At 41.6% G+C, this 20,188-nt stretch overlaps 1 protein-coding gene across 3 annotated transcripts in view; it reads left to right on the forward strand.

Annotated features, from left to right (window-relative positions):
• Positions 1–20,188, forward strand: part of TATDN2 (TatD DNase domain containing 2) — a 29,942-nt gene that overhangs the window by 6,628 nt on the left and 3,126 nt on the right. For all 3 annotated transcript variants that reach the window (XR_551737.1, XR_551738.1, XM_008589254.1), the window contains exons 3-5: positions 1,860–2,348; positions 13,755–14,645; positions 18,501–18,628. Coding sequence is in view for 1 of the 3 variants with exons in the window: in XM_008589254.1 (XP_008587476.1) it covers positions 1,860–2,348; positions 13,755–14,645; positions 18,501–18,628 (1,508 nt within the window). In the remaining 2 variants the exon portion in view is untranslated. The remainder of the gene's footprint in view (positions 1–1,859; positions 2,349–13,754; positions 14,646–18,500; positions 18,629–20,188) is intronic.

Consider the following 20,188-nt stretch of genomic DNA (forward strand, 5'->3'; position numbering starts at 1 on the left):
TTTTTTGAATCTGGGGTTCTTGAGAAATCATGAAATTACATTAAATGAAGCCACATTTGGTACTTATACTTATTATAGAAATTTATTTTTAAATCCTTAAAGTGAAGTGGATTTTAAGGGGAAGAAATAGGAATCCATCGCCCACAACTAGCACCATCACCACCCCCAAAAATTAAAAGCTCAAGTTTTCCCAGGTTTTTTTTTTTTTTTTTTTAAAAAAACAACTCCATTTGAGTGAAATTATGAAGTAGATTGATGTATGATACCCTGGTTGATATAGTTATTGACCAATGAAAGGCATGAGAATAGCTAATAAAACATGCATTCACCTTTTTGGATTTATTTTCATTCATAGGAGATGACTTTTTTTTTTTTTGTCTTTTTTTCGTGTCCGGCAACGGATCGCAACCCTCAGTGTTGCGCCCGTACCGGACCGGGACCGGCAACGGGATCGCAACCCTCAGTGCCGCATCCACACCTCGCTCAGCCAGTGAGCGGGAACCGGTCTGTATGTGGGATCCGAACCCTCGGCGGGAGCGCCGCCGCGCTCCCAAGCAGCGCACTGTAGCAGTGCGCCACCGGGCCGGCCCGCAAGAAGCTTTTAGTATAAGAGCCTAAGCCTCTTCCCTTCATGCCCCAAAGATATCCATTATAAATAGTTTATCTTTCCAGACTTTGTTTGCAAATATATACATTTAAAACCTTTTTTGCTTTAATTTGCTACTTGTTTTTTACTCTTACTGTGTAGCATGGACATCAGAGTAGCTTCATTCTTTTTAAAAGCTGCATTGTGTATTATAGTGTATGTCTGTTTATGGACATCCCTTGGCGTAGGCTCCACTTTTCCTCAGTAGAGAAAAGGATTAAGAAGCTGGGTGTAGAGTTCCTTTCCCTGAATATTTACTTGAGAGAAGAATTTAATATAAATGAATTAGAAGTGCAAATTGTAGTGGGTGCAGAATGCCTTGGGATAATGGCAAATCCAGGTCACAGCTGGGGAGGATTGGTGTGCCACTGATGGAATGGTTCTCTGGGTAGATTTATGGAGTGTTCTTACACCAGGCTGGGATTAGACTGGATCTGAGTTTCATAGCAATTTAATACTGCAGACAAATAGTCTAGCATTTCCCCTGTGGACTCCTGGAGTGAGTGAGTGCGGAGGGGAAAAGAAGGGGGCTGAGACTGCACATCTGTCTCTGAGAAGGTTCGGGGTCAGGGGGTAGAGTCTCTTGATTAACCCTGGTACTGTCTTTGGGAGATTGAGACACCTTCTAACACCAAGGTTGTGATTTGAGGGAAGGAGTTTGCAGAGTATTTTAGGGAAGCTTGGGGTATGGTGGGAAGAATACTCACTTAGGACTCAGGAGATTGGAGTTCATTTGGGAGACTGGAGTTTCTTGGACCAGCCCTTCTCCTCTCTGGGTCCTTAGATTTCCTTAACTCTTAGATGTGGGATTGGGCTAGCTGGTTTCTAGGGATCCTTCCAGTGGGAAAATTGTGAGTTTTTACTTTGCCCAGCTGTGTTCTGAAGTGTGTTGTAGTCCTTGCCTTCCAGGAGCTTGCAGTCTAGTATAATTAGACTGTTAATCCCAGCTCATTCCTTCCTACACAGTAAGAGGATATCATCTGATGAGCATGAGAAGGTGAATAATAAGAGATGGCAGCAATTTAGTCCCGTTTACATAGGCACTTCTCAGTGGGTTGAGGTGAAAACTGCCACCTGGAGAGAATCTTTGCCTTAGCCACAAGTACTTTTCCTTTGACTGGTAGAACCATCACTGATATATAATTTGCCAAGTGCTTCATGTACGAAATTTCCTTTGGGACAGCCCTTTCAAAATCTCTGTTTATTCTTCCAGGTTGATTGCAAAGATAGTTCTCGTAACTCCACGAATTCTGAATTTGCAGCTGAAGCTGAAGGTCAGAACGATGCGATAGAGGAACCAAACATGGTCCAGAAAAGGAGGAGGGATAGACTTCGAGACCAAGGCTCCACAATGATCTACCTGAAGGCTATCCAGGGCATCCTGGGGAAATCGATGCCAAAAAGGAAGGGAGAGGCTGCCACTAGGGCAAAACCAAGCTCAGGAGAGCATCCTACCCGTGGACAAGAACCAGCCAGGAGTGTCATGGTCACCACTCCTCAGAAAGAATCAGCCCCAGAGGTCAGAGTGGAGGAGGAAAAGACTGTGCTAGAAAGGAGCAGCTTCTGCAACAGGAGAGTGATTATAGATCCTCAAGAGAAACCCAGCAAGGAGCCACTTGGTGACCGAAGGACAGTCATCGACAAATGCCCTCCACCCCTAGAGTTTTTAGATGACTCTGATTCTGATTTAGAAATCCAAAAGGTGAGTAGAAGCTCACACCAGGCATCTGGGTTTTTAATTCTCTTGATTAAGTGTATTTGCTCTTTTTAGTTTGATCCTAAGTCCTGTTAAACTTAACCAGGACTCCAGGAAACTAATTAATGGTTCTCTTCTAGCATACCTTTCAGAGTTATTGATAAACCTCAGTTCAGTGCTTTTTTTTTTTTAAGGATTCATATATTTGTTAGGATATGAGTTTGGCTACTGTAACAACGGCCAAAGTAATAGTGGTTTAAACAAAATAGAATTGGGCTTAAGAATGATGGCACCTCAGTGTCAAAGATCCTGGTGCCTTTTGTGTTGATGCTCTGCTGCCCCTCAACACAGTGTCCACCTTTTGGTCTGAAATGGCTACTGTGTAGGACTCAGTTCATCACGTTGGCATTCCAGCCAGTAGGAAGGCGAGAAGAGAAGAGGAAAGTACATTCCCTCCCTCTTAAGAGCTTGACTCGGAAGTTGTGCACATGGTATCTGCTCACACCTATTGACGAGTCTAGAAACCTGGCTAACACCTTGCTGCAAGGGAGCCTGCAAAATTAACCTTCACGTGGGCACACTTACACCCAGATAAACTTCTATTGCTATAGAAGAAGGGAAGAATGATATTGGAGGGAAACTAGCAATTTTTAACTTAGCTTATAATTGGGGGAGGGGAGGAGGCAACATTCCTCTGCCCCTCCTTTACTACTACTCCTCAGAGGCAGCCCCTCTGATCTCTTTTAGCTCTTTGTTCTAGTACTTACTCATATTTCTAAGTAGTTTTGTACTGTTCATTGGCTTTTGCATTGTAGACATCTGTGGACTTCCTGCTCAGAAGGGGAGAATTTGGTTCTCCACACTCCTTAGTAGCACCCACACCCACAAACACATTGATTTCCCCTTTCTGCAGCCTCCCTATGTCGTTTTAACACACTTTGGGGTTGGATCTGATTCAGGTTTATTATTACCCTGTTCATAGCTGAGTCACATAGTATACTCTGATTACATTTCCTCTCTCATAAAATATTATTTTCCTTGAAGTTCATCATTACTTTGTTTTTAGCTTTAGTTTTCTCCGTACCTGTCACTAATTCATCTTTAAATTGCTAGAGCCATAAAATTCTTCTTAATATTGTCAAAATAAGTAATATGTTCCCTTTTCTTAGAGGTGTACTTAAAGCCCTCTGTTGTGTTGCTCTGGTCTGGACTGCTTGCTCTTAGGCCAGCTGATAGACAGCTGGCTTTCTGGAATCCCCTTTTATGTCTCTCCTTAATTGTGTCTTCTATCCGCTATATTCTGTGTCTTCCCATGTTCTTTTTTGGGTTACTCTCACATTTTGGTGGAATACTAATTCTAGTAGCTTCTTGAGAAAGGGTGCTTAGGAGTTAGTTTTTGGAAAGCTTGTATTTCTGAGATTGACTTTATTTTACCTTCAACCTTGATTACAGGTTTGGCTGGGGTAACGTGGGAGCCCCAAATCTGAGAGGGCACTCACGTAGTGTTTGCCTATTGCAAAGAACTCACCCGCTGGCCCAGTGGGTAGAGACATTGGTTTATTAAACTTATGAGAGTCACTGACAGTGGCCAATCAGTCTGAAAGTCTGGACTGCCACGGGGTAAATACAACAGTTATACAGTGAACAGATCAGAGTAGGGGTGTAAATCATTTTCAGGCTATGTGCAGACCCTCACCCAGCTCACATTACTCAGAATGTGTGGGAGATCTGGCTGAGTAGATATGTAAACCTACTGCTACTGTCCTGGTGCCAGAGTGTGTGTTCGTTTACTTAGGGTCCCTGCTCCCTCCCACTCTGTTTGTCTTAGAGAGGACATGCCTTTCCTTGGATAACTACCTTGGCTGGGGTAGTCTCTCCGAGGGAGGGAGAACTCTGATATTCACAGGGAGGGGGAAATAGTGTTATGTCCAGCATTTACCCTACTGCTGGTTTTGGAATCCCAGGTTGGGAATTATTTTCCTGTGGGATTTCGAAGGCATTGCCCATCTGTCTTTTAACTTCAGGTTTGGTTGAGATGTCTGAAGCTGTAATGATTCCTGAACCTTGGTATAAGATTGTTTGCATTTATTTTTTTTTTTCTTTCCTTCCTTGGAATCTTGAAGATCTCTTTTGATTTCAGGGATCTGAAATCTCATGATGTTGTTATCCACTTTGCTGAGTGTTAGATATTCCCTTTCGTTCTAGAAACCCATGTGTTTTAATTGTGGGGAAATTTCTTTGAATTACTTTGCTGATGCTTCACGTATTTTTCTTTTTTCACTCTTTCTGTAGCTTCTATTATTTGGATATTGGATTTCCAAGGCTGGTCCTGTAATTTTATTACCTTCCTCTTATTTTCTATCCAATTTATTGCTTACTTTGTAGGAGATTTCCTTATCTTTATCTTCCAACCCTGCTGTTTATTTTGTTTTACTTTTCTGCTGTCATGTTTTTATTATCTAACAGTTCTTTTGTTTTATATATATATATATTTTTTATAACATCCCTATTCTTGTTTCATCTTCTGTCATCTCTTTTAGGGAATTAATGGTAGTCCGTTTGTTTGTTTTAGTTCTTTCTGTTTGTTTTGATCTCTTTCTTCCATGTTACAGCTTTTTTCATATGTCTGGTAGTCTTTGGTTTTCTGTTTATGATTAAGAGTGGGAGGATTAAAAAGCTTTTTGGTGGCTGGCTGGTTAGCTCACTTGGTAGAGCATAGTGTTGATAACACCAACATCAAGGGTTCGTATAGGCCAGCAGCCAAAAAAAAAAATTAAAAAAAAATAGTATTTGGAAGCTATGAGTATGTAGACTTTGAGCTTCACTTTTCGATGATCTGGGTGGGTCATTTGTTGAAGAGCATATCCCTTCCCCCCACCATGTTATTGTTTTTAGGCCTTTCCTCTAGGGCTGGTCATATTCCCCAGAGAAGTGTTTTCTAGCCTCCAGCTTAGGACCAAAGGTGTCTGGGAGCTGGGTGGGAGGTCTCAGCTCAGCATTCACTGAATCCTCCTTTTTGCACACTACCAATGCCCTCAATTGACCTTGCCTGGGCCTTATTCTAGAGACCCTCTGTTATACTCTTTTCAAGCAACTTGTCTTTTGTGAGCATGGGGTGGGAATCTAGAGATCTGATTCTTAACCAGCTTTCACCCAGTCCTCCTCATTTTAACCTTCCCCTTTAACTCCCTGAGGGTTCTGAACTGCAAATGCAACTGGGGCTTAAGTGTCAGTTTTCTCACGTTCTGCCAATTAGTTACCAATTAGTTATAGCTGGGCCTTCTGCTTTCCAGCTTCTGCAGTGTGATTGCTGTAACCTCTTGTTCTTCCTGTAACCTGTTGCTCTTCCTGTTCATGTGTTTTGGTTGTGTGTGTTTGTTTTGTTTTGTTTTTTAGATTCTTTACCCTAGCTTTAGTGGCGTTTCAGGAAGGAGTAAAATAAGATGAATTTGTTCAATGCATCCTTAGCCCAGAAAAGTTCTGGGAAATTTTCTTGATAATTTCTTTTTTTCCTTCTTTTCTGGAATGCCTTTTAGTTTTGTGCTTGATCTCTTGGGCGGATATTCTAATTTTCTTTTCTCTTCAGTATATCTTTTTAAAAAATTTTCTGGAAGATTTCTTCAACTTTCTCTTCTAATATTTCTGTTGAATTTTTTATGTCTACTAAAATTTTTAATTTCCAAAAATTTCCTTGTTCTTTAAATGTTTCTCTCTTTTATAGCCTTCTGTCCTTGTTTCATTGTTTCATGGTTGTAATTGCTTGATTTTGCTCTTTTTTTTTGACCAGTAAGGGGATCGTAACCCTTGGCTTGTTGTCATCCGCACCACGCTCAGCCAGTGAGTGCGCTGGCCATCCCTACCTGTGGCCTCGGTGCTACCAGCGCCATACTCTCCCGAGTGAGCCACGGGGCCGGCCCTTGATTTTGCTCTTTAAAGGTTTTTTTTTTTTTTCCTGTTTTCTGTTCTTGTGTTCTTTTGTTTCCTTAGGGTTCCTTTTTTGTTTGTTTCTTCTCATCTCTGCTTTCTTTACAAATTATTAAGGAGAGTATATATGATGATGACGCATACTTTTTTCATTTTGACAAAATTTCTAAGAGTACACTTTTGGTTTTTCGAGTATTCCTTTCTTAGAACCTCCTGTTTTGAGGTTGCTATACCTCTCTTGTCTCTGAGAATATTAATTTAGTTTTGTTTTGAAGTTTTATTCTGCTTTCTGTAGTTCTTTTCCTCTATTTTTTTTTTTTCCTTTTTCCTAAATATTTTGGTTTCTATCTTTTACGGTAGGGCTTTCCTCAGATCTTGGCTATCCAATCATATTTAAAGATGAAGCACTAAAAATCTGAATGAAAGTTGTGTATGCATGGACAGGCTTATCAATTGGTTGGCTTCAGCGTAGAGCGATGTCTTCAGGTAATTTTGTGGATTCCCCAACTGAATCTGTAGCTTGATCCTCAGGGGCTGCTCAGTTTTCCCTGGGAAAAATCTCCTCTCTGGAGGAGGCATACTCACCTAGCTGCTAGTGTTCTGGGAGTAAGGCTGAGGGAGGTGCCTGGATTTTCACTGTCCAATATGTGATGGTACCTCACCCTTGACTATGTTTGTTGTCCCTGATTATTCATTAGTCCCCTTGGGTCAACTTTTCCAAGCATGGGCCCTTTTCTTTTGCTGGGTGGGGAAAGAGCATACCTATTTACACAAGGTGGGAGCAGGGATCTAGGACTCTTAATGTCACAGACTTCAACTAATTCTCTTCACTGCCAACTTCACCTTCATTTTGAGAGGCCTGGTACCTTTAATTCCTGAGTTTTTCTGGAGTCCCACAGTCTGTTTCTGGATTTTTCTTACTGCAGGCTTAGGTTTTGGTCATCTATGATCTGCTTAGCTGATATCATTCATCTGTTTGCTTTCTAGCATCCAATTTGTACCTAATTTGCTTTGCTGTTTATTCTATATGCTTTCTCCTTGTAGGTTTATGCCTTTTCAAATCCATTTCCTGTAATTTAGAAGAGTTTTTGGGTGGGAAGGACAAAAACCACACATACTATATATAACTGGAAATCCCACATAAAGTGGGGGTTTTTTTTGTTTTTTTTAAAAAACATGACTGGTAAGGGGATCTTAACCCTTGACTTGGTGTTGTTAGCACCATGCTCTCCCAAGTGAGCTAACCAGCCATCCCTATGTAGGGATCTGAACCTGTGGCCTTGGTGTTATCAGCACCACACTCTCCCAAGTGAGCCACAGGCCGGCCCTAAAGTGGGTTTTGTAACCTAATTTTCCCACTTGATATAGTGGCTATGTTTTGTGTCTAATGTAGATCATCGTCTTTGGCTGCCTAGAATTCCATTGTATACATGGCCTTTCCAAAGTTATACCCAAACTCCTGTTTGTAAGACTGGACATTTAGGTTGTCTCTGTTACATGTATATTAGGAGGCAGCACAATATGGTAGATAAGCACATGAGTGTTGGGATCAGACCATTTGGGTTCAAATCCTGGCCCAGACACCTAAATTGTGAACTTGTGAGAGTTACTTTGAGCCCTCTTTGAGCCCCAATTTCTTCCCCTGTGTGAAAAATGATAGTTTTTTAACCGAATAACATTTGAAAAACTAACACAGGAGTTGGCTAACTTTTTCTGTAAAGGGCCAGATAGTAAGTAATTAGATTTTGTAGGCTATACAGCTTCTGTTGCAGCACCTGTTCAACTCTACATGAAAGCAGTAATAGACATTATATATATGAATGGGCCTGACTGTGTTCCAGTGAATCTTTTATACCAACAGGCAGTGTATTGGATTTGGCTTGTGGGCCACAGTTTGCCAAATCCTGAATTAATGTATGAAAACACTTTGCCCAGTGCCTGGTATGTAATAGGCTCTCAGTAAATGTAACTTTAAATTTTATCAAATGGGCTTGAACCTAAGGCAGTCTTGAGTCTGGGCAGCCACGCATTTTTCCCAAAAAGAAAATCTAAAACCCTTTTCTTGGCCAACTTGACCTTTCGAGGATTTAGATGACATAATCATAAATCTGTTTATGTATTTCTAGTTGTGTGCATATTTGACATTGCTTTTCCCTACTCTGACTTTTTTTCCTACTCAAATATTTCATTAATTTTGTTAAACCTTTTCCCATCTTTGATATGTGCCTTTGTTGTCACTAGAGTTACTTTTTTTTTTTTGTTCCTTTCTGCTTTATAGCTGTATAGTTTGTTGTCACAATTATAGATAAGACCTTTTTTCTATGACACCTGATTAACTCTTCAGCAGTGTTCATTCTGCTACTCAGTGCATGCATTTGGATCTTATATCAACAATGACAGTTTTGTTTTCAAGGAGTGTCACTGCTTCTTTCTTCAGCCACCGTCTTGTCTGGCAGGGTCCTGCTCTTGTTGCACGAATGCCATTTCTTCCCCGTTCTAGAGTTACTTTTTGAGTCATTTAATGTGATTTCCTGAACTCCCCTGAATGAGAGAATTTAACTTAGGAGGTCTCAGGAGAGTCCTGGAAGTTGGTATTTTTCAATAAATATTCCTGGATGCTAGGGAAGTTTGGGGAGCAGTCAGAGGACATCATCTACCCTTCCACCTGAGTTAGAATTGTAACTTTTATTATCTTCTTTTAACTTTTTATTTTGGAAAATTTAAAAGACTTATGAAATACACCTACATACCCATCACTCATCTTCATCAATTAACTCACTGCAAGTGTCGTTTTATCTCTACATACCTTTTCTCTCTACGAATTATTTTGAAGCAAATCCTAGCTACCATGTTATTTTATCTGTAAATATTTCAGTGTGTGTCTCTAAAAGATACAGGATCTTTTTCAAAAAACCCCAAAACAAAAAAACATAATCACAATTTTATATCACACACATATATACACGCACACACACACTCTTTCCTTGATATCATCAACTATCCAGTTAGTGATTGATTTCCCTGTTTGTTTTATGATTGTTTTAGCTTCTTTAAAACAGGATCCAATTCAGAAGCATTACGTGGCAGAGTCTAAATATGTCATGTCATGTGTCTTAGTCTCTGTAGATCCTTCCTTCTCAACCTACCCCTCTCCCACCTTAAAATGTTGTAATTTATTTGTTAAACAAACAAGCAAAAAAACAAGGTCATTTGTCTTGTAGAATTTCCTTTTTTTTTTTGCTGTTGGCTGTATGGAGATCTGAACCCTTGACCCTTGACCCTGGTGTTTTTTGCTGTTGGCCTGTATGCGGATCTGAACCCTTGATCCTTGACCTTAACACTATGCTCTAACCAACTGAGCTCACTGACTAGCCCTTAGAATTTCCTGCAGCTGAGATTTTGCTGATGAGATGTAGCACTTTTTGAATGCATGTGTGATGCTCTTTTGGGAAATTTTATTACAAGTTGCAAATAGCCCTTTATACCACATTCAAGCAGTCTGCTTTTCATTTTTCCTGAAGGTGTGTTTTTGGATTGCCACAATGTGACCACCTTTAATTATTTTTTAGGTTACTGTTTGAGTAGATATATTCCCATGGTTCAAAAGTAGAAGGTATTTAGTGAAAAGTAGTTTTCTAACTCAGTTCTGTTTTGTTCTTTTGCTCCACCTGGATAACCACTGTTAGTAGTTTGAGTATTCTTCCAGTGTATCTTTAATCATATTGTTTTTTAAAAGTGATCTTAAGAAGGGCCAGCCTATGGCTCACTTGGAAGAGTGTAGTACTGATAACACCAAGGCCACGGGTTCGGATCTCTATATAGGGAGGGCCAGTTAGCTCACTTGGGAGAGTGTGGTGCTGACAACACCAAGTCAAGGGTTAAGATCCCCTTACTGGTCATCTTTTAAAGAAATAAAGTGATCATAAGAAAAACAACAAAACGAAAAAGTGATCCTTAAAAGGTTTGTTAGAGGGCCGGCTCCGTGGCGCATGCGGGAGAGTGCAACGCTTGGGAGCGCAGCGGTGCTCCCGCCACGGGTTCGGATCCTATATAGGTATGGCTGGTGCGCTCACTGGTTGAGCGCGGTGCGGGCGACACCAAGCCAAGAGTTGTGATCCCCTAACCGGTCACGAAAAAGACAAAAAAAAAAAAAAAGGTTTGTTAGAAATGATATCCAAGGGGCCGGCCCGGTGGTGCACTGGATAGTGCACCGCTTGGGAAGCGCGGCGACGCTCCCGCCCGAGGGTTCGTATCCCACGTACAGATGACCGGTTCCCGCTCACTGGCTGAGCGAGGCGCGGGAGCGACACCGAGGGTTGCAATCCCGTTGCCGGTCCCCGGTCCGGTACGGGGGCAACGCTGAGGGTTGCGATCCGTTGCTGGACACGGGAAAAAAGACAAAACAAAAAACAAAAAAAAAAAAAAAGAAATGATATCCAACACTTAGAACTGTGAGGTCATACCCTCAGGAGTAATGATTAAATCTGTTATATTTCTTTGTCTCCCTCTCCCCTTTTTAAAAAAGTGAGTTTAGGGAACCTTTATAAGCATCCAAAATTAGCTTCAATGAGGTCTGTTTGGAGTCATTTGTTTCCCTCAAACAAAGAGACTTTGTAAGGATTTGAATATAAAGTGATGCCTTCTTTTCTGAGAGATAGTTTTTTGGGAGAAAACTTTACCTTATATGTGGGCATTTTTGGTCATTCTAATCGGATTAACTTTTGTTGAAAAAAGGTAAAATGTGTCTTGAAGAGCTGGATTGCAAAGATGTTAGTCCTGTGTTCATGTGTATGAGAAATGCTTTATCTCTCAGGAGCATGTATACAGAAGCAGAGTGACGATTCCAGTTTGTCTCACTGGAAAATTCAGCAGGAAATAAAAGCTTTTTGAGTTCAGGCAAGACTACAGATTTTTATTGTCTGGGTTGATGGAAATTTTCCATTATAAGCATGATAGTTTTTGGAAGGTTGTTCTCCCTTACTGATACATTTTAAAAAAGTTTTTGTGGGAAATTTCAAACTTTAATTAACTAAACAGAGTAGTGAAACAAATTGCCAAGTACCCATCACCCAGCTTCAGGAGTTCAGATTACATTTTATTTATTATTTATTTATTTTGGTGGCTGGCTGGTATGGGGATCCTACCCCTTGACCTTGGTGTTATCAACACTGCATTCTCACCGAGTCAGCTGGCTATCCTGAAAAGATTCTTGTTTGGATATTTCTGTTAAGAAAGCAGCAGCAGGAAGAAATCTAAAGCAGGAAAGTGTAAAATGGGAAATTTATAATTCACTTAAATTTTTCTTACCAATATTTATTTCTTTTTGAAGTGTAGATAGAGATAAGGAGAATTAGTATAGACAACAAACAAATGTTTGTTCCATTTTAAGGAGGTAATCAGTTTATCCATAATGCTCTTTCATAGTGAATTCTTAAATTTTATTTGTGAATTATATTTGCTTATTAAAGTATTATTAAGAAAAGAACTTGGTAGGCCTCTTGCTCAAGCCATTTGGCACTGGTAGATGTAGATGGCTTTGTCAATAAGAAGAAACAATGGAACTTAAAAGTTTTTTTTGTTTTTTTTTTTTTCCTTTTTTTGTCTTTTTTTTACTGACCGGTAACGGGATCACAACCCTCGGTGTTGCACCCGCACCGCGTTCAGCCAGAGAGCGGGAACCGGTCTCCACATGGGATCCGAACCCTCAGCGGGAGCGCTGCCGGGCTCCTAAGCAGCATACTCTCCAGTGCGCCACCGGGCTGGCCCCAAGTTTTTTTTTTTTTTTTTTTTTCCTTTTTTTGTCTTTTTTTTACTGACCGGTAACGGGATCACAACCCTCGGTGTTGCACCCGCACCGCGTTCAGCCAGAGAGCGGGAACCGGTCTCCACATGGGATCCGAACCCTCAGCGGGAGCGCTGCCGGGCTCCTAAGCAGCATACTCTCCAGTGCGCCACCGGGCTGGCCCCAAGTTTTTTTTTTTTTTTTTTTTTCCTTTTTTTGTCTTTTTTTTACTGACCGGTAACGGGATCACAACCCTCGGTGTTGCACCCGCACCGCGTTCAGCCAGAGAGCGGGAACCGGTCTCCACATGGGATCCGAACCCTCAGCGGGAGCGCTGCCGGGCTCCTAAGCAGCATACTCTCCAGTGCGCCACCGGGCTGGCCCCAAGTTTTTTTTTTTTTTTTTTTAGCATGAATTGATATCCATGTGCTTACTGTATTTCTCAAACCTGGTCTGCATCAAAATTACATGGAGAATTAAATAAAGATTCCTTGGCCTCACTCTGGACCTATTAAATCACCATATCTCAGTGTGGAATGGGCCTTAAAAATCTGTTTTTGAAGCACTCCCCAGTTGGTGATGATGTGAAGCTAGATTCAGGAACCATTGCACCATTTATTCTACAAATTCAACAAATATTTGAGAGCACTTACTATGTGCCAGACACACTGTTGTAGATGTTCGGGAGACATCAACAGAAAAAAAAAAATTCCTGCTCTTGTGGTGCTTACGTTCTAGCAGGGCTAACTTGATTGAATGCAAAGTATGGTTATTCTGGTTACTATTGCTAGTTACTGGCTTAAAATAACTTTATTTTGCTCTCAATTTTGTGAGTTAGGAATTCATGAAGGTCTAGACTGGGCAGTTCTCACTTGGGGTGGGTGTCTTACGTAGTTCTACTCAGATATTGATGAGGGCTGAAAGCTTGACTGGGCTGGACATCAAGGTGCTCACTCACGTGACAGCCAGTTGATGCTGGCTGTCTGGGAGCTCAGCCAGGTTTTAGACCTATGCACCTGCACGGGACCTCTCCAGCAAGGTGCTCTTAGGGCAGTCTGACTTCTTAAATGGCTCCTGGCTTTCCCTGAGTGAGCAAGAGAATCATGTGGAAGCTACAAGGCTGTTCTGACCTACTCTAGGAAGTAATACAGTTTCTCTTCTGCTGCATTCTGTTGTCTATAAGTGAGTCACTAGGTTGGTCCAGATTCAAGAGGAGATGTCATAGACCTCACCTCAATGGGGAGTAGTGTCAAATAATTTGAGGACACATTTTAAAACCACCACAACTGTTGTAGTTTTGTTTTGAATATATTGGAGATGTTAGAGAAGAGAAGCTGGGCACTGCTTTACTCTAAGATCCCCAGTACAGAGTGTGTTCTAGAGAAGTTTTTCTCAAGAGGATCATTAAGAAAGGGAGTATGTGTTTAGCATCCCCTTTAGGTGTGACATTATGAGACCATGGTCACAGGTTTATTCCCTGAACCTGATATGACTATTCACCGCTATAAACTGTACTGCAACATGGCTCACTTCTGGAAAGTTCTGGAAATTATAAGAAAACCAGGTGACAAGGAGAGCTAATGAGCCAATGTAAAGCTTTTACCATAGCTAGAAAAATAAGCCACAGTTTATGTTCTGCTGATGACTGCCTGTGGATGGTTGTCTTCACCTAGGAAGGCTAACCCGCTGTTGTTTCTTTTCTGCAGCGTAAAGGTAGGGAGGTGGTGATAGAGCACCCCTCTTCAGGAAGTGACTGGTCTGATGTGGATGAGGTCTCCACAGTCAGATTCTCTCAGGAGGAGCCTGTCTCGCTGAAACCCTCAACAGTTCCAGAGCCACCCTCCTTCACCACTGACTATGTCATGTACCCGCCTCATTTGTACAGTAGTCCTTGGTGTGACTACGCCAGCTATTGGACCAGCAGCCCTAAGCCTTCTGGCTACCCCTCCGTGGGCAGCAGCAGCAGCAGCAGCAATGACACAGCCCAGGCTGGGAGGAGCAGCCGGAGTCTCCTGAGTGATTATTCCCCCAATTCTACAGTGAGCTCCCAAAACACCTCCAGAGACCTAGAGGCCACAGAGGAAGGCCGATCCCAGAATTCTCGTTCATTTCTTTTCTCCAGAAGCTTGGAAGAAGAGGTTAAGGGGAAAAGAACATTCCAAGAAGAGACACCACCACGTTCTTGTGGAGGACAAGCATCCAGCTCCCTGCGAAGGAGCCACCGGGAGCCAAGCCTAGAGGAGGGTTTCATTGATACCCATTGTCACTTGGACATGCTCTATTCCAAGCTGTCTTTCAAAGGGACCTTTTCCAAGTTCAGAAAGATTTATAGCAGCTCCTTCCCTAAGGAATTTCAAGGCTGCATCTCTGACTTCTGTGATCCTCGGACACTGACAGATTGCCTGTGGGAGGAGCTGTTGAAAGAGGATCTGGTTTGGGGGGCCTTTGGCTGTCACCCTCATTTTGCACGTTACTACAATGAGAGCCAAGAAAGAAATCTCTTGCAAGCCTTACGGCACCCCAAAGCTGTGGCATTTGGGGAAATGGGCTTGGATTATTCTTACAAGTGCACCACACCTGTCCCAGAGCAACACAAGGTAACGAGGCTCTCTTTAGTCTGCTTATGGTTTTGATTCTTGTTTTAGTTCTTAACATAACAGTAAGGATTTCTCTGCTTTTGGAACTAAAGAATTTAGGATTCCCCCAAATTCACTTGCTCCCTCTGCAGACCATCTTGATGTCATTTGTCAAACGCTTCACAAGTTATACCTTATCTTTCAGCTTTATGATGTAAGAGTGGGGAGAGGTACTTTGTGACTTCTTCTGGCTGATATCAGTGTCACAACATTGGTTTTCTTTCCTTCCTGGGAAGCAACAAACTTAGAGTTTAAAGTTAAATATGCCCATTGCAGAGTATTTGAGAAATCCAAAAATGTATATAAAGAAGATAGTTTCCTATTCAACCAAAGATAATGACTATAACCATCTTAATGCATTTTCTTTCCAATGTGTTTTGAACATGGCACTTTGGCAGGTTAAGAGTCATTGCAGCATTTCTTTCTTTCTTTTTTTTTTTTTTTTGGTGGCTGGTTGGTATGGGTGTTGCAGCATTTCAGTGGAAATTTCTGATTTGGAAGGAGCAGGACGAGGAGAACGACCCTCCCACTCCATCCTTCTCCTGGTTCCCAGGTTGAATTTGTGGTTGGAAGATGTGTGCTGCCTTCCTGTAGCTGCACAGAAGCCTTCTAGGTCTGGGTCTGTGTGCCAACAGGCTCCAGGCCTTGGGGAGTGGGAGTGTGGATTCCAGCCTGCACAGACTTTGGCACAGCAGCTTTCCCTTTGGAGCTGTCTCAAATCTGGCTTGAGGCAGGACTTTATTGGCCAGAAGAGAATAGTAAAATAACTAAATCTGAACACATAGGAAAAGTAGATTTTTAGGAAAGTGAGACAAATATTTTATGTTCTCTTTTCTCATCTGGTTTCTATGGTGTGGGGCAGATGTGGAACAGTTCAGAAATGTACACTCAGGGGAGTATTATGTTTGATTGTGTAGCTGATGTTTATTAAATGCCTTCTTGGTACCAGGAAATGTGCTAAGTGTTTCACAGTAACTTTTTCCTCAGATGCACATATAAAGGTACATGGGGCATGCTGCACAACAAACAACTTGAAGTGATAGCACAGGGTGAGAAATGCAGTCTTGCAGATGTTGTCTGGTTTGATGAGATGGGACTGAAGACTGGAAAATGATGAGTCAGAGGAAGTAAATTGCTAGCTAGGGGAGGGCAAATCCCCATGGAGAGAGATGAGAAAATATTTCTGTAGACACTAGACTTCTAGGCTGGATGGAGGAAGTGGATGATGTGTTCTTGATAGAAATCTAAAAGTCAGTACCCTAGCAGTATAAATGGTGGTGACTAGCAACTGCATGAGTTGGATGTGTGCACTGAGTGGCATTGCCTAAAAGCAGAGTGGTCAGCAAGTTCTTGATGTGTGATGAATGCTTTATCTTGTGAAGGGAAGAAGGAAAGCCTGTGGAAGGACTGTATCTGGCCAAGCTGATAGGGTGCCACATCTGACTCATTATAAGAGAAAGCTTGGTTTCTTTACCCAACATTTTCTGGAAGAATTGGAAAATAGAGAAAAGCAAAAGAATTGGGAAAAAATGCTGTTATACTGCTACCTAGAACAGACCACTGTTAACTTTTTCCTTGTTTACCTGTGTGTTTACAGTTAACTCTAACTCCGTTTAACTCCTAAGGGTTAGGAGTCTGGAGTTTAGATAGTTAGAGTCTTGATAGTTTGTGTTTAAGTTGCACATGTCAGCCAATATGATTACCAGAATCCCTCGGTATCTGGGAGGGATGCCAAGGAGAATAGACTGTCTTTTCCCACCCAGGCTACATCTGTCTTTATGTTTGAGTGGAATTTATTATTAAGGTAATAAATATGCAAGCAGTGCCTGGGGCCACTGATCAACTCTGGAATCCTTGGAAATAATGGATCAGTTGGGAACACGTGTTTATGCAGGAGGAAGAGAGTAAATATGCTGGGTAAATAACTTATCTGCACTTTATTCACTCCCGTTCTTCAGCTGGGTTCCTGGTGAGGACAAACACTGTAGATAGCTCCAATTCAGCCACAAACTCTGCATTCTAATGAATTCTTCCTCCATCTGAACATTTTTGAAATTTGGATATGTTTTACAAAACATTGTAAATTTAATGTTATTCTTCTTTGGAAAGTTGCAAGGGACAATTGGTGGCTTGTTTTACAAGCACCTATCATAGAATCAAGGAACCGTGTTTTATGTATGTGCTTTTTTAAAGAAAGAAATTAGGAAGTTAAAAAAAAAGTTTTGAATGATTTTTCCACTTGTGAAAATTTTCCTGTTTCATTAACTATACTTTGAAAAATATGCTTTTTAACAGCTGTGTAATATTCCACCTTGAGGCTATAATAGTTTGCTTACCGACTCTAAGGAATAATTTTTGAGGGGCAGGAATTAAAAGGTGGAACCGGAATCTTTTAAAAACCTCCTCTCTCGGTAGGGGTCATAGGAGGGCAAATGAGCACTTAGCAGATGCATCTAGGAGGGGATCCAGCCACCTATAGGTGCTGGAACTAGCTGGTCTTTAAAGCCCTTACCAAGCCTTCCATGACTTTAGTGTCTGTGGTCATTTTTTTTCTTAGTTGAAAACACAGGTTAAACAAAAGTTACATCAGCACTGGTATTGGCTTATTGTCACTGTTGAGTAGTACAAGCATTGTACATGTCATTCTCAAGTGAACATCATCTGACTCAGATTACCAAAAGCATCTCATTATTTGATGCTGCACATGCAAAAATAAATTAAATTCCACAACTGAAAAAACTTCTCATGAAAACATTAAGTTTAAAATGAAGTAATTTGCTTATAATGAATTAATACTTTTATTCTTTGTTCTTAACCTGGTCTTAGAGGAAAGGACAGGTTCTAGCCATACTTTTTTCATTTAAATTATTATTATTATTATTTTTTCCTTTTTGTCTTTTTTCGTGACCTGTAACGGGATTGCAACCCTCAGTGTCGCGCCCGTACTGTGACCGGCAACGGGATCACAACCCTTGGTGTCGCGCCCGTACCGCACTCAACCAGTGAGTGGACAGGTCTCTATATGGGATCCGAACCCTCGGCGGGAGCGCCCCCGCACTCCCAAGCGCCGCACTCTACGGAGTGCGCCACCAGGCCGGCCCATTCATTTAAATTATTAACAATATGTGTATCTTACTACTGAAGATGTAAATGTGCTTAGAGTTTTTTTAAAAAAATGAAGCATACCTGTAGGTATTGACCTAGCCTGTTTGATTTTGGTTGAGTAAAGAAAGCAAGTTGTAGAAAATAAGCATAGTATTCGTTCCTTCAAAAAAATATTTGGGCACTTTCTTAGAGCCAGGCATTATGCTGGAGAAACACACACAGCTCTGCATAGGCAAAGGTCTGGAAGTTGATTACCTCTTGGGAGTAGTGATGAGGACAACGAGGTGAAGGACATTAACTTTGAACTTTGTGTTCTTGATCCCTGCCCTGGGCCCACAACCCCAAATAAGTGTCGCATAATGGTTACTGTGGACTGCCTGGGTTCGAATTTGAATCCTGGCTCTATAGCCTACTAGCTGCACTTTACTTGCCTTCACTTGGAGCCTCAATGTCTTAGACTGCATGATGGGCTAATAGCAGAACCTACTGCAGGATTCTGTGAGGATTGCAGGTTATAAACATCTGAAGTGCTCTGAGCACTCCCTGGCTTTATAGTAAGTGCCTGGTAAGCATTAGCTATTATTAATGCATTATACAGTTTAAAAATAAAATAATTGGAGGTAGTGGGGATACCCATTGGACTGGGTGTTCCAGAGGTAACAGAATTCTGAAGTGCCACTAACTGGCAGGTGTTACTTTGTCTTCTCCCAGGTATTTGAGAGACAGCTGCAGCTGGCTGTTTCTCTAAAGAAGCCCTTGGTGATTCACTGCCGAGAAGCTGATGAAGATCTGCTGGACATTATGAAGAAGTTTGTGCCCTCTGACTACAAGATCCATAGGTTAGAAGGCTGAAACTGCAAAAGAAACACTTCCCTTTGTCTAGGACGTTAGTTGGAAGAAGACTCGACAAGAACAATGATAACATTCTGTCTCTGTATAGTGTGTTTCCTAAATAATTGTTAGGTTGAACCATGTGAAATTTCTGACATTAGACGTTTTTTGCTTACAAAACAGCATCTTCATATGGTTCAAGCTAATACTCTAATTACTAAAGAGCAAGAAGGGGCTCTTGTGATCCCCTTCCTGGGTGGCAGGCTAACATGGAGTCTCAGTTCTCAGAAATGAGGACCGTTGATCTTGGTAGAGGCTGCTGTGAGGTCCATGGCTTCTTAGCAGAAGACATTTCAGGGTGCCTGAAAAGACATTTTCTTTTCTCTTTTGAATTTGAAAGCTGCTTTCCTCCCAGTTAGCATTAATAAAGTCCAGGATGAGTTTTATCTGAATAGTATCTAGGGGTTCTTAAGTTCAGTTTGGTAAACTCCTTCTGAACTCCTACCATGTGTATGTACCAGGCATTGGTTTGGTTCTGGGGACACCCTGGAGGAGCTGCCAGAAGAAGGATGGGTCAGCTAGTGGCTTCTGTGTACATAGGGTTTAGGGCTGAGGTGGGCATAGGTGCTGTGGGAGCCAGAGCAGGGACTGTTTAGCTTAGCCCAGTGAGAAGGGGTCAGGAGATGATGCCTGAGTTGGCTCCTGAAAGATGGGTAAGAGGGGTTCACTGAAAAAACAGAGTCCAGACCCCAAAGTTGGACTTGTCTGATGGCAGTGGGGGATGGGGATGGCAGGCCTCTATACTGCTGCTTGAAGGTGCCTGAGCGGTGAAGCCTCTGATCCCTGACTGTGGCAGTGTACACACCAGAAATGAGGCACTGTCACTTGGCTCCTTTGGGCTGTTTGGTTGGGTTTTCCTTGCTTCATTTTGGGCTGACATTATAGTTCATCTAATGGTAGCAAGTAGAACACGGCTAAGACTGACCAATGAGGTGTTATGGCTGGAGGAAGCCCTGAATTTTTCCAGATTGGTTAATGATATACAGTTGACCCTTTAACAACATGTGTTTGAACTGTGTGGGTCCACTTATATGCAGGGTTTTTTTTTCAATAAATACATGTACAGAACTATAAATGTATTTTCCTTATGATTGTCTAAACATTTTATTTTCTCTAGCTTGCTTCATTGTGAGAATAGTGTCTAATATACAACGTACAACACATGTGTTAATCATCTCTTTATGTTATTGGTAAGCCTTCCTGTCAACAGTCAGTTAATAGTAGTTAAGTTTTGGGGGAGTCAAAAGCTATGTGCGGATTTTTGACTATGCAGGAGGCCAGTGCCCCCACCTCTCAAATTGTTCAAGGATCAACTGTATGTTGCACTAAGAAAATTCACCTGTAGTCCACTCCACAATATTTTCATTATTTGTTTCTTTCCAGTTAATTTGACTACATATGCATAATTTTTACATACTACAGTTGTTATATTAGAGGGCCACCTTTTAAAATTCTGCTTTTCTTTTCATGTGATAAGTATACCCTATCCCTGTGTTTTTGCTGTATAT

Source organism: Galeopterus variegatus, unplaced genomic scaffold (assembly GCF_000696425.1).
Source record: "Galeopterus variegatus unplaced genomic scaffold, G_variegatus-3.0.2 Scaffold5329, whole genome shotgun sequence".
Taxonomy (NCBI): Eukaryota; Metazoa; Chordata; class Mammalia; order Dermoptera; family Cynocephalidae; genus Galeopterus; species Galeopterus variegatus.